We start from the raw sequence: 15300 nt of genomic DNA on the forward strand, positions 1-15300 counted from the left end.
CTTTCTGCCTTTAACAGCTGATAGCCCCGCAGATCCTGGTAAACTGTTGAACAATTCTCGGCATATTTGCTTATTCCAGTGAAGGCAGTGACTTCACTTAAGAGAATGCTGCCTGTAAAGCATCCTTTGGAATCTCTTAAAATAAAATGCCAATCAAAATTAGGTAGGGCTATGAATTAGATGGAGAGCGTAGAGATTACAGAGCCGGAGCCCAGTTCCCCTGTGGGGACTTTCTGCACGTCATACCGCACGGCCCTTTCCTCCGGCATGCCCTCTCTCTGGGAAGAGAAGCCACCATGCATAGCACAGCGGCCACAAGGCTTTCAGTGACAATGCCTCTGAACACTACATCTGGTTCTCAAACTCCCAACCCTATCTTTGTTTTGCATTTTAAAAAGTGGCATAATACGCACATCATTTAAATTTTCTCCACAATACTGTGGATGACTGACAGAATACATTCTAGAGAGGCTGGCTGTAGTGTTACTGTAAATGAAAAGAAATAGAATTAAGAATAGAAATAAAGTCACTAGATGAAATTATATATTTAGGTAAATGGAAAACACGACTCAGATGAGTAATGTTATTTACACAGAAATTTTAAATCATATATACATAAAATAAGGTATCTATAAAATTTAAACAAATTTACTTAATTCACTAATAATAAAGGCATTTTTAATCATTCACCCATAATAAAAGTAGCTCTTGTTTTAAGTAAATAAGTGTTCATACATGGGTAGGCCTGTGACTTATTCTGCCAAACCCAAAGCTCAGGATAATGGAATATTCAGGGTGGATCATGTGAGGCACTTCATTTACTGATGAAATGGAAATAACTACCTAATTTGTCAGAAATTTTACAATGTAATCTTCCTATCCCCCTAACAAAGGGAAATAATTTTTTGAAACAGTGGACATTCATTAAGAGAGAAACTCTGAGAGAGATGTTATAAGAGAAATTCCTAAGGTCTGAAGAAAAGGATTAGTTCAAAGTACTCTAATATGTGTTACAAAATGCTGAAAATTCCAAATTTTATATATATATATATATATATTTTTTTTTTTAATTAATTTATTATTTTTTATCCCCCCCCCCCCCCCGCCCCCCGTAATGCCACAGGCCCAACTACATCTTACTCTTTCTTTGCTAAAATCTTTCAACTTAGTTACCTGGAAAAATTTTTCCTCTTGGAACATATTCCTGGATTCATGCAGAAGTCAATGGAAAATAGATTCACTTTGCAGAAACTGCTTTACAAGCCAGTATGCCAGAGCATTTTTATCAAGTGAAGCATACAGGCATTGTCTCACTCAGATGAGTGTAGAACATTCTTGTTTGCTTTTACAAACCTGAAGGAAGATGGTATGTAAATAGAACATGTCTATACTTGAAAAGCATGATTCTAGATATGATATATACAGTCTAGGAGATCAAAGCATGCCACACGATTACTAAGTATTTTCTCTTTGCATTACACAAAGATCAAAACATGTGCTAACTCCAGTAGCATCACTGCACTGACTGTGCATTTACTAATTTAAAATATATGTCTTGGTTTCTCAGGAGCTCTTGATGAGTTCCCCACTCCTTTACTTTTCCATTGTGCAGAACCACTATCAGATCTGCATTCTGTATTGTGGAGAGTCTGTGAGCCACCACTAGGCACGTCCTCCCCTTACTGGCCTGATCAAGGGCCTGCTGAACCACCTGCAAGAGAGAAGGACTTGTGATCAGCAGCTTAGGTTAGATGTGAATAAACTCGCCCAAATCAAACCAATTAATAACAGTTTTGGCTTATATGCTTATTCCCAAGGAAGTTGCCCTACTTTGAGAAATAGTCATCCTATTCAATAGAAACGAGTTCTTAGATCAGACACCCTCTATTAGAATTTAGGGAAGTCACTTAACTTTTCTAAGCCTCAGTGCTCTAATCTGTAAAATGAGCTTGATGATAAAATAATCTAATTTATTGAATTGCTATGAGGCTTGAGACGACAGCATATAATAATGAGTACTCAATAAATACAGGGTAGGACAAACAGGTTTACAGTTATGAGTATGGGAAACACAGAGTTTATTCTTGTATTATTTTCCATATGAACAACTATAAGCCTATTTTGCCTTACCCTGTGTTAATGATTATCTCTTATTTGACCAATGTTCATTTAACAAATAAGTGCCTAATAGGTGAAAAACTAGGGGACAAGGACATAGCAAAATTAAACATATGAAAGAGTTTGCAGTATGGGTCTATCACATGTGTATGTTTCTTGGTTTCCTTCCCAAACTGAGCTAATTATAATTAATTATGGAGTAATTAGCAGGCTCCCACACTAAAGTGTAGAACACTCTGTGACACAGGTAGATTGCCTTATTAATTTGTTTGGCTTTATGGGACTAATAATAAAATAGAAAAGTTAATTTTTTTGTGCTTTTTCTTTGAATGGAGAAACATTTCAAGTATCAGGCCCCTTTTTAAATAATGAGACAAATTCAAGAGAGAACACCTTTATAGAACATAAGATGCCCTGTGTCCCAATTCTCTCCCACTTCCCCTATCACTTCACCAGCCTCTAACCTTAATTAGAACTGGTGACTACAATTCTCTCCAGGCCATTCTTTTTCTAAACTGAACTCCCCTTCTCCCCCCATGATTCTCCACTCTCATATGTAATATTATATTCGGAGATGAAAAAAGAGGATGTTACCTTTTCATTCTCATTGTCAAGGGATGAAGTGGCCTCATCCAACAATAAAATTTTTGGTTTTCGGAGAAGAGCCCTTGCAATAGCTAGTCTTTGTTTTTGGCCACCAGAAAGCTGTGTTCCTTTCAGTCCAACTTGTGTGTTGTATTTCTATTACAGGAACAGACAATTAAGAAAGTAAGGCTTGGTTATTTAAATTAGCATGGCAACTGTGGGTGAGAACCATCTAAATATTTCAAATTTTCCTACTCTGGAAAATTTGTGTCCCAACAAGTACTGGAATATATTCTTGTGCTTTGTTGCAAATGAATGCTAAACCAGCAGTAAACACTACCATCTCATTTACATATCAAATCTAGTCACAGGCAACAGACCTTTGCCATTATGCTCCTACAAAGGAACTGTTTGAATTAAAGCATAAGAGAAAAAACAATTGGCAAAAAAAAAAAAAAGAAGTTCCAAGTAAACACAAATCTTTTACCATTAAGTTGCATTACCTTCTATTTTCAGATCAACATGATTTAAAGTATCTAAACTCAAGGAAATTATTGGGTCCCTTCATTTTAGCTCTTGTTAAATCTCTACAGGCATATCTCTTCAGATACCAGGAGGCTGTACTCAGCGATAGGATGCTGCCTGGCAATAAGTTAGGTTGGCATCACATTTAGGACTTCACAGTGTTTCCACAGCTCTCTTACTGACTAATGAACTACCCTTTCTCCAGTGTCTCCTGCTCCGGATGGGTAAAGGGAATGTCTCACATCCTGCAGCGTTTGGAGTCTGCTGAATCAAGAGTGGTCAGTTCAGTTGGCGAAAGCAGCCTCCTGCTTGCTTTCTAGATTGTCCTATGGAATCTTCTTCCCACCAGGGTTTCACACTGCTTTCTAGTAGGGGTTGCCATTTATCTAACCAATGCATGTCTGTGGTCCCCCAACAAGAATGGGAGGATGGATCTGTTCTAGTGGAAAGCAAGTCCAAGGGTACATCCTTCTAAAGGTGGATCAGTCGCTGCACCACAGAGAAGATGCAGCATGTGATTATATGCTGTCCATTTTGTCCTGGCACCATGGAGCTGCTTGAATCAATTACCTTTCCCTTCACATCTGACTGTCACTGGGCAAAGCTGGTACTGAGAGAGCCTATGACACAGCCTTATGACAAATGTGTCTACTTCATTCAAAACTCATTTTTTAATTTAAAATGTGCAGTTGCTTTCTTTATATCAAACAATGGATGTCTGAATTACTAACGCTCAGTGAAAGTGCTTTTTTTTCTGAAGTGAAATGCTGTACAAAGAAAACAGACTTCAACTATCTCCTCTGAGATTTTATCTGGGAATGCCAGCAGGCTAAATCCCTTCTCCTAAAATGTATTTTGTAAAATTTGGAATTATAGGATAGGGTAATCTGAAAGAACTGTGTCATTTATTTCCACACACTGCAAAATTCCCATCTAAGTTGAGATTTAACCTCAAAACAAAAAACAGAGAATGGGGAATGATCATGGGCTTGTAGCTCTTTTAACTAGTCTCACTTAAATTGTACAGGGTTCTTTCCATGTAGCTGAAGAAGGTACAAGACTAGCTTATAAATCACTTTGCATTTTTGGCCTTCTCTGGATTATAGGAAAATATAAGTCTCAAGAATGAATTGGATGAAGATCAAATTCAGATGTTTTTGCTTATCATAGGCAGAACAGATTATAAATGTAGATATAAAGGTAGATATACAAAAACATTTTCTGATACTTAAACTGACGGTTTGATTTTAATGAATCATAGAATTCCATTCTTTCCTGTTTAAACTGAAAACATGAATCAGTTTTCTGGCAAACACTGAGATGGTGAATGCCCTGAAGTTACCTGTTTTATGAGATGAAGGGGCAATGGCTTCTTAATACGGACCTGGGGCTCAAAGCCACTTGGGTCCTGGAGGGAACATAGAAAAGATCTAATCCTAAATCAATTGCATTCTGGAAAACCCCTGGGGGCCCTGGGGTGGAGTTGCAGGGTGGTTCCAGTGGTCAAAGTCCTGTTCAAGAAGCCATGGTGTGGCTTCATTGAGCTGCCACTGCGTGATTTGTGTGGACTATGGTGCATCTACACCTGGTCTGTTTCTCAGAGAAGCCTTAAGACCAAGGTGTTGTTGCAACTCATCTCCCATGCTCCAAGTTGATATTTACAAGTGCCTGAAGGTCATCTGCATGGCATATACCACAGATGTATTACCCTTAGCACGCTTCAAACTAACTTCCTGGTATTCACCCTTCCGAATCCCCAAAGGTTATATAAGGTGTCCAGGAAGGCCTCTACAAAGGTGACGTTTGAAAGAGCTTGAAAGTTAAGCAGCGAGTTCTGCAAAAAGCCAGAGGACGGGAGGTCCCAAGTGAAGAAAAAAACAAGTGCAAATGTCCTGAGGTAGGGAAGAACTTGATGTATTTATATTGTAAGATAGAAAAGAGGCCAGAGTGGTTAGAGCAGAGCCAGCACATGGTGAGGAAGGAATTGGAGAGATATACAGGGCCTTGCCAGCCACATGAGGAATTTGGACTTTCTTGTAAGAACAAAGGGATACTATTAAGAAGTTTTCAACCAGGAGTTTGTTTTTGTTTTTTTTAACATAAAAACTAATGTTTTTAAAGGATCCCTCTGGTTGCTGTGAGGAAGAATAATAATAAGTAATAAATATAATAAATAATAATTCAGTGAATATTTAAATAGTTTTGTCTTGGAAAAATAGTCACATAAAAATTTCAAACTTTGCATTTACATGTAACTTTACATTAGATGCTGGTAATAAATACATTGTATAACACATGGAACATGTAAAACAACCATTTAACCTCACTGACCAACTTAGGCTAAGTTGGCAGCTTTGAAGTTCAAGATTTCAGATATTTTCTTACCTCAGGGAGACCTTCAATAAAAGAATGGATATTTGCTGCACTTGCTACTTCTTTTATCTCATCTAATGGCACAACACGGCTGATGTCACCATATGCGATGTTCTCAGCAATGCTAGAGTTGAAGAGCACAGGCTCTTGAGAAACGATTGCTATTTGGGAACGAAGCCATTGTATGTTCAATTCCTTTGCATCCACACCATCAAATAGCTGCCAAAACCAGAATGGAGAATGGTATGTGAAGATCCAACACTGTATCATGTTACAGTTCACTGTATTCAAACACACAAATCATAACAAGAAGGTTAGGCATTCAAGCTATTTAGTAGTATAATGTTACTCAAGGAAGGCTCATAAATCATATGTCTCATACAAGCAGACAGTGAGTAAATGACTAAAATGCCAGCTCCTCCTAAACTTGACATTTCTAGGAATGGCCATATATTCTAGAGACCTACCAGAGTTTAGAATAGAGCCTGCTGCTCTGTACTAAAGTCATGTACCTCCACCATAACAGGACCGCACTTTATTAAAACTCAGAGAGTATGTATAGACTGATATAGTAGCCCACATGTAGAAATATGTCGTTTTGCACACAGCCATGTTTATGTCCATATAACATCCATCAACCTACTCTGTGAGGGGGCTCTTTAGGCACCAGGGAAATAGTGGCAAATAAGACAAAGCTCTTGCCCTCCTGCACCTTATATTCTGGTGGAGAGAGGCAGGCAATAATCACACTAACAAAGAACTCAAACTAGAAATAGAAAGTGTCATAAAGACAGGATAATGGGAGAGAGGATAGTTGAGGATGTGGGGATGTGGGATGAATGTGGGTGGATTCATTATTTTCTATGGGGTTATGTAAGAAAGCCCTACCTAAAGTACCATTTAGTCTGAAACATGAATGATGAGAAGGAGCCAGCAAAGAAGAGTAAAATATTCTAACCAGCATAATAGGAAGATCAAAGACCCATAAGTAAGTTTAAAGAACATAGACACACAGTGTACAATGAACTGGAATTGGGGGTGATAGGGAAGGAGTTTGGAGAGAGAGGCAGGTGCCAGATCCTGAAGGACCTTGATTGATGCTATGGACTATGGGTTACTCTAACTGTGATGGAAAACCATTGGGGGTCTTAAAGGAGGGAGTGTCATATGCTTTGTGCAGACAGATGAGTAGTTCCTAATACTTGTACTCATTGTGGACTTATTATTGGTAAAAAAAAAAAAAAAGGGGAGCCATTTTGGACCATTCCATTCTGCAAAGAGTCATTGAGAATCTGTGATGGGGAAAAGACTGTAAATTGCAAGAAAATAAGGGCTTATGCTTTTTTGTGTGAGAAGAGAACAGAAGATTGTGCTTGTGTATGTGTGTAATATGGTGGTGGTTGCGGGGAGAGGATTAGTGAAAACCTGAATATACTGTAGAGTAAGAAAAGTCCCAGGTGAGAAAAACAGTCTTTAGAGTTCAAAGGAGGGAGAGGTGGCATTTTTTTTTTTTTTTTTTGAGATCTGATTGTAGGATTTATAGAACTGATTCTGATTAGCCCTAATCGTGCACAAAGTTTTGGGAATTGGAGGTGGAAGGGTTGAAGATGGTCAGTGGGAACAGCAAAAGGCCTGAGCCAGAGAAGCAGAGGAAACTATTATCTCTGTCTTAAACCAGAACAGAATAAAGTGCCCAAGTATGGATATTAGGCCGTTCCTCCAACACCTGTATTTTAAAAGAATTCCACGGCTTATAAGATGAAAATTTCTACCACCATAATGGCTGAAGTATCTTTGGGTCTTTACACTTAGCGTCAAAGTCCTATCCATCATTCCTATTATTGGTTTGCTTGTCCTCTTAGTTAAGGGATAGTATTTTTCTTTCTTTTAACTACTGTACTGTTTGCCCTACCCAAACTAGTGAAGATACTTAAACCCAAGAGAATGTTTAAGAATAGCACCACTAATCCCCAGATAAGTTGTATTTAAATTAAGTCTTACTATTTGTCCTTTCATGGGATCATAAAATCTCTGCAGAAGTTGGACAGAAGTGCTTTTCCCACAGCCACTGCTCCCAACAAATGCTACTGTCTTCCCTTTCTCAATACTGAGGGATAAGCCACGGAGGATGAGAACATCTGGACGACATGGATAGAAGAAAGAGACTTCCCGAAACTCTATATTCCCTTCACATGTGTCCTGTGAAAGAAAGTTGGCAGTGTTTAGAAAGGTAGGGACACATTATAGCACATTGGCTTAGCACTTTCTGACAATTGAACATGTTTCCACACTACTTTAATTTTAAACATCATATTCCTCTCTGTGGAACTGCTGCCTGCCCATGGGTTTCTGTTACTTTTTAAAAAGTATATATTTTATTGATTTTTTTTTTTTTTTTTTTTTTTTTTTTTACAGAGAGGAAGGGATAGAGAGTTAGAAACATCAATGAGAGAGATAACATCAATCAGCTGCCTTCTGCATACCCCCACTGGGGATGTGTCTGCAATCAAGGCACATGCCCTTGACCAGATCGAACCTGGGACTCCTGAGTCTGCAGGCAGACGCTCTCTCCATTGAGCAAAACCTATCAGGGCTGGTTTCTTTTACTTTTGTTTAGATTTTTATATCTGTGCTTCTTGTTGTCTTCACTACTGGACTTCACAAAAACCCGGGTTTCCTTCAGCTTCACTATGCAAACACAGTCCAGTATAGAGATTAGCTTAATATAGACAATTAACAATAAGTGGACATTTAAAATCATAGTTGTGCTTACTGGTTTTTTCCCTTCATGACTATAGCTTTCTATATTTGGTTTCTTTTCCAATAAAGCAAACAGATGTGCAGCCCCGGATTTGGCTCTTGAATATTCAGGTGCCAAAGCAAGTGTTTCTCCAATGGCCATAGCTCCGTAAGCAATTGCAGTAAAAACTCTGTCAAAAGATAAAGCATTTGAATCTAGTTAGGTTCATTTAAAACAATGGAGCTCTAAAAGTAAAGGAAAAAGCAGGCACAGGAATATAATCTTTTGATCCAGACAACAACTCTAATGCTGAAGGCCCAATAATGATCTTTCTTTGTAATTTTCTACCACATAGTTATTGTCCTTTGCTTTGTACACCACAATAACCTTTGAAGTTCAGGTAATTTTAAGAGTTTCTCGTCCAGATAAGAGACACAGATCAAAGGTCCTAACTAGTCAATGTTTTCATATATGTGATGCCATCTGATCACCTAGGAGATAAGGAGGGCAGGAACTCATACAACTTTTTAACAAATGAAGAAACTCTAGCCTAAAGAAATCAAGCCATTTGCCTAGGGACACATAACTGTGAAACCATAGGAATGGACCTTGAACTTCCTTGTTCATTGTTCTCCCATACTTGGTGCTGTTTCGAATGGAAAGCTGGCCCGAACTCTAGATGTCTGCTTGTTGGAGTTTGTTATCACTTGTTTCCGTATTAGCATCTTCAGAAGGCCCTAAATATCAAATCTCGCTTGACTTGTCTCCTTTACATCCCTTCAGTCATTGATCCCTCTATTTAGACTCCTTATCTAGTCCTCCTCTCCTTTGGATAATCTCTGGGGAGGGGTGGGGCAGGAGTTGAGTGGCTGCCATTGCAGGGAACATTAAAAGAAGACTTTCCTGCTCTCCTTGTTTTAGCTAACTAAGGTGGCTTTCCTGATTATAATGATGACTCATAGTTCTTCCAGGGCTTCCCAGCCTAGCACAGCAAAGCTGGTGACGGAGGCCTAGCTTGCATCTGTATCCCTTATTATTTTAAGCTATCAACCAACTATCAATATTTATTGAAAACCTGCCTGTTTTGGTCAGTAAAGACTTTGGCTCTGTCTTTTAGGCAGTTTTCAAAGCTGTGGCTTTTAAATTTTTTTTTATATTTTATTGATTTTTTACAGAGAGGAAGAGAGAGGGATAGAGAGTTAGAAACATCAATGAGAGAGAATCATCGATCAGCTGCCTCCTGCACACTTCCCACTGGGGAAGTGCCCACAACCAAGGTACATGCCCTTGACCGGGAATCGAACCTGGGACCTTTCAGTCCGCAGGCCAATGCTCTATCCACTGAGCCAAACCAGTTTTGGCTAAAGCTGTGGCTTTTATTATTACTGTATTGAAGGCTGTCAGGCCTTGATTCTTTCTTAGCCATGTGTTCTACTTAGCTTCCTGCTAATTCGTATAGCAAAGAAGGAGAAATGAAGAGGAAAGTTCAGTAGTGGGGGTATGAAGAGTTACAGTAACCTCTGCTAGACAATAATGATTTCTGAACCAATTTGCAAAGTGCAAGTCAGCTAGAAACTAATTTAGAGGCACTAAAAATCAGAGAGGAGAAAATTATTTTGTATTTTTCAAAGTGTGCACAATTATAGGGAAGTGAGTCAAAAGTGTTACCTGGGCCAACAGAGGCAGAGGGGAGAGTTTTACTAAACATATATGTGTATGAGGATCTAAACAAGAGATTGTCTAAATGCCTGTGCAAGGCAGCAGAGTGAAAATGGAGTCACCTCTCAAAAAAATGCTCATCCCAGAGAAACGTCTATAACAATAGAGATAAAGATAGCTTCTACCATAGAAAATGTATGTTGCCCCACCCTTTTTTTTGTTTGTTTTATTAAGGCTTATATTAGCCACTCTGATAAACTGATATTATGAGCACATCAAGGCATTGTGCTGTTAAAAACTCCCTTTGTGCATCTCCCTTTAAGGCTATACACTATTATTTCTGAAGTAACACTATTATTTCTGAAAGAGAGACCATTTATCCATCCCTATAGCTATAAATCATGAAAATACATTCTCATTTTATAGAGTGAGTAGAACATCTTTATATTTAACAATAAACTAAAATATGATTTCTCCAATTTTTATATAATTCTAGGAGGTTTTTGGTAGTGGCCAAAAGAAAACCCTAAGGTTTTAAGCAATTATGGAGAGTAGACTGGGATTCAGTCCCCATTCCCCTATTTCTTCCTTTAAAATTAAAAAAAAAAGTATTTTTATTGATTTCAGAGAGGATGGGATAGGGAGAGAGAGATAGAAATATCAATGATGAGAGAGAATCATTGATCAGCTGCCTCCTGCATGCTCAACATTGGGGATCGGACCAGAAACCCAGGCATATGCCCTTGACCGGAATTGAACCAGGGACCCTTCAGTCCACAGGCTGACATTCTATCCACTGAGCCAAACCAGCTAGGGCCTCTATTTCTTAAAGAAAGTGTGATCCTCAGAATAATCTGGAATATTTGGTAAAATGTAGATTCCTGGCCCTATACTAGATCTACAAAAATCTGGATTAGATTGGTGGGAGGAGCTTCAGATGGCTGCATTTTAATCAGCTTCATGATTGGTGAGTTAGGACACTGTTGATTTAGAGAATGACCCAAGGTTATTTTTACTTAAGGATGATTCTAGTAGGAGAGAGTTTCTTTGTAAACTCTTTCACTCAGTTAGTTGATTAGATAGAAAGCTGTCGATCACCCTAGATTCTGCAAGGCACAGTCTTCTAGGCCAAGTGTAATTTAGTGTATCTAAAGACACTCTTGTGACATATTCATGGTAGTTGGGGGCTACATTGGGTTTCTAAGAAGATTGGAGACTTTGATGTTGAAGACAAACCTCATCTGTTCACGTTTTTTGCATAGCCATGTATTCCTTTCTCCCAGAGACTCTCTCCTTTGCCCATTCTATAAAAGGATGGGTATCCTTATTTTGTCTGTAGACTGGCGTATGAAACTCAAAATGTGATATTAGTTGCTTAGCTCAGATAGCTCCCTGTTTCTTTCCTCAGGACACTGGGCAATACCAATGTGATAGTGTTCATTAATCATTACTCTTATGTTAATATTCTATATATGTTCTGAGAGCTAAAATGCTTGTCTCCAGAAATTAACCTTTTTATGAATTTAATGTAAGTAACTCATGAAATGTGGTACACCAGAAGGAGAAGAAATTTTTGTAGTGGGGCCTTTTAATTCTCTTATATTTTAGGGTCATAAAATAATTAAATAAGTGACTTGTTCCATTTATGTTAAGAATCAGTCCAGTCCTAGATATTCAAATGTTGAGAAAGCTAAGCAAGAAGTTTTTAAAAATATAATTTTACAGAAAGATTCTATGCAAAATTGTCTACAGAATTAGTAACAATAGTAATCATAATGATGATAATAATTAAAAAAGTCTACCAAGCAAAGCCTCTGCCATGTTGAATCATGAACTAAAATCTGTGCTGTACTACTTGCTGATTAAGTGACTTTGGGCAAGTTAGGTAATTTCCTTCTTGAGTCTTAATTTTTCCCATATGTAAATTGGGCATTATAATATTTCACAAGGTAGTTGAGAAGACTAGTCAGATAATGCATGAAAAGTCCTTAATATTTGAGAAGGGTTTGTTGTTATCATGATTATCATATGAACAGAATGGTTGGCATCTTCAAAGGCCCTTTTCAAGAAACATCCTGCCTAATTTCACTTGCAGGCATGATAGTGATCAGTACGATGTTGAGGTGGTATGATTTTGTTGTTGTTGTTAATCCTCACCTGAGGATATTTTTTCCATTTTTTCTTTTTTAGAGAGAGTGGCAGGAGGGGAGGGAGAGAGAGAGAGAAACAGAGATGGAGATGTACCATAGAGATACATCATTGGTGACTGGGGCACTTAGCCAATGCTTTAACCACTGAACTATCAGCCAGGGCAAGGTTGTATCATCCTTTTTAAAAATATATATATTTTGTTGATTTATTACAGAGAGGAAGGGAGAGGGATAGTGAGCTAGAAACATCGATGAGAGAGAAACATCAATCAGCTGCCTCCTGCACACTCTTCACTGGGGATGTGCCCCCAACCCAGGTACATGCCCTAGACCGAAATCGAACCTGGGAAACTTTTAGTCCACAGTCTGTCTCTCTATCCACTGAACCAAACCAGTTTCAACTGTATCATCCTTTAACTAAGAAAATTCTTCACTTAGTTTTAATCTAAATGAATCTTAGTATGTAGAAGTAGACTCCCAATTACAAACATCCTATTTTTATATAAAGTTGTCTTTGACTTAGTTCCAGTCCTGCTACCAAAGTACCTAGTGTTAGCTGTGTGGATATAGAAGGGAAGAAAAACAGAAGAATCTTGAAAAACAGGAGTAATGTGAAAACATTGACTCTGGAAGCACATTTCTAAGAATGACTAGACTGCTTAATTATGCAGTTCAAATTTTCCCTTTTATTTTTGATTTAGTCATTCATTCAATAAATATTTATTATGTGCCTACTATGTGCCAAGCTTTTGTTTTTGGTTCTAGGGCAACATTAGTGACCAAAACAGATTAAGCTCTGCTCTCCCTAAGCTTACAGTCTATGCAGTCAATAAATAAGGAGTCAAAAAGGTAAATTTTATATAGTGGTAAGTGTTATGCATAAAACATGGTAATATAATAGAGAGTGATGATGAGGAGGGGGACGGGATCTACTTAGGGCCATAAGGATAAGTCTCTCTGAAGAATGCACTTAGGAGCAGAGGCCTGGATGGTGAGAAAGAGGCAACTCGGCAAAGACCTGGGGAATTATTATATGGGACAGACGGAAGACTGATTTACAGTCATTTATATATATAAAAGGCTATATACAAAGTGTCCCCTCAGGAGTTTGGCTGGGAGACTGGGAGTTTGATTACTTGCTATGACATGTGCTGACCACCAGGGGGCAGTACAGAACATGTTGGGCAACCAGTGGTAGTGGCGGGGCACTGAGGGAGTGAGGGAAGGAGGAGGCGAAGAACCTGATTGGCCCTGATCACCAGCCAGGCCTAGGAACCCTACCTGTGCATGAATTTCATGCACCAGGCCTCTAGTATTTGATAAAACCATCTCCACTCTGAGAGATCCATGAAGCCTCACAGATTCCAGAGAAATGGATGATCAGAAGGCATAGTTTACCCCTCTCCACATTACCAAATTCTAATATACTGAAAAAAGAGCAATTTAGTTAGGAACTGAATTCAGATTACCTGTATTATATCACTATCAGTATTTTACCAGCTAGACTACACTTACATTTAAAAAAAAAAAATTAACAAGTTTCCCAGCATGCCTTTCCCACATATATGATTAAAATGATAATGCTATAAACTACACACATTTCTGGTCATTTTAAATACATGACTCATTTACAGGGTTTATATTTTTGTACAACTTACATGAACATGCCCTCTGGGGTCATTCGTCCAGCTTGAATTAAATAGACTCCAAATCGAAACCCCACTGCATAGGCAAAATATACAAAAGCATGGCTGAATGCATAACAGATTCCAATGATCTGTGCTTTCTTCAGGGTATTTCTGAAATGCACAAAATTTACTAAATAATGGGTCATAAGGTATACCAAACACATTTTAATAAATGTAGAGTAATGAATAAAGGAGATTAGACATATTTTTTAAGGGACATACATTTTCCTAAGAATTAGTTATTTTTTAACTACTAAAAATTATTATAGAGAAAACAGAAAATGTAATGATTTTCTCTATAGTTATATACTTAAAATAAAAACTGATTTGAGAGAGAAACATCTATTTATTATTCCACTTATTTATGCAGTCATTGGTTGCTTCCTGTATGTGCACTTTCTGGGAATCAGACCCACAACCTTGGTGTATTGGGATGATGCTCAATCCCAGTGGTCGGCAAACTGTGGCTCGAGAACCACATGCAGCTCTTTGGCCCCTTTAGTGTGGCTCTTCCATAAAATACCACGTGCTGGCACGCATGTGCAGTGCAATTGAAACTCCGTGGGCCATGAGCAGAAGTTGGTTTTTGGTTCTCAAAAGAAATTTCAATCATTGAACTGTTGATATTTGGCTCTGTTGACTAATGAGTTTGTCGACCACTGCTCTAGCCAACTAAGCTACCCGGCCAGGACTTTTAGTATACACTTAATTCAGTATAACAAGTTGCCTCTATTTACTTCCAAATGAATGGATAAATCTGTCAGAGGACAGTTAATGAGAGAGTTAAGGAGATCTGGTTTAGAAGTTAAAATATTTTCTATCCTAATCTTTAGCTAGGAGATTAAATAGTGAAATTAAAGGTCAGTACCAACCACAAACATGTGCATAACAGTATAAAACTATCTCTCTGATAAAGTAATACAAAGAATATCAGTGAGTAAATATGATTAGGATGACTAGTTTAAAATTAAAAGGGGTGATCACATTTATTATTTATAAATTGGTTTAAAAGATGTGAACCATTTTATAGATTCAATTTAAAATATATATATATTTCCCCAGTCGTACTTTAGGGAAATAAAAAAAAGGTACACATTTAGTAAAAGCACATGGCAATATGGGAGGACCTAAAACATTTTTAACCGTGCTTGTTTTTTATTCCTCTTTTAGTCTCCTCTTGGTGAAACCAAATGAGAAATTATGATATGGCATTGTTAAGAAAGGTTCCAGAGAAAATGGATTGGCAGGCAAATTACTGGGGTCAACAGGAGTACAGCCTTTACAGGGGCAAACTATAATTAATGGCGTTAGTATGGATCTACAATCACCTGTGCTGAGTCTGAAGCGTCTCCTCATACTTTTGCTCAAAAGCTTTTTCTCTTGTCAATGATACTAATGTGCGTATATTCTCCACAGCTTCAGTTGCTATCTTATAAAATAGGACAATAAAAGGAAGAAATAA

At 38.0% G+C, this 15300-nt stretch overlaps 1 protein-coding gene across 1 annotated transcript in view; it reads right to left on the reverse strand.

Moving 5' to 3' along the window:
• Positions 1-1467: 1467 nt before the first annotated feature.
• The window catches only part of ABCB5 (ATP binding cassette subfamily B member 5), a 79016-nt gene continuing 65183 nt past the window's right edge, over positions 1468-15300 (reverse strand). Inside the window, exons 21-27 of the mRNA XM_036429217.1 lie at positions 15167-15267; positions 13809-13949; positions 8375-8531; positions 7603-7800; positions 5614-5820; positions 2713-2859; positions 1468-1711 (exon numbers count right to left, since the gene is read on the reverse strand). Of these exons, the coding sequence (XP_036285110.1) occupies positions 1514-1711; positions 2713-2859; positions 5614-5820; positions 7603-7800; positions 8375-8531; positions 13809-13949; positions 15167-15267 (1149 nt within the window). The 3' untranslated portion in view covers positions 1468-1513. The remainder of the gene's footprint in view (positions 1712-2712; positions 2860-5613; positions 5821-7602; positions 7801-8374; positions 8532-13808; positions 13950-15166; positions 15268-15300) is intronic.

This window comes from Pipistrellus kuhlii, unplaced genomic scaffold (genome assembly GCF_014108245.1).
Source record: "Pipistrellus kuhlii isolate mPipKuh1 unplaced genomic scaffold, mPipKuh1.p scaffold_m20_p_10, whole genome shotgun sequence".
Lineage (NCBI taxonomy): Eukaryota > Metazoa > Chordata > Mammalia > Chiroptera > Vespertilionidae > Pipistrellus > Pipistrellus kuhlii.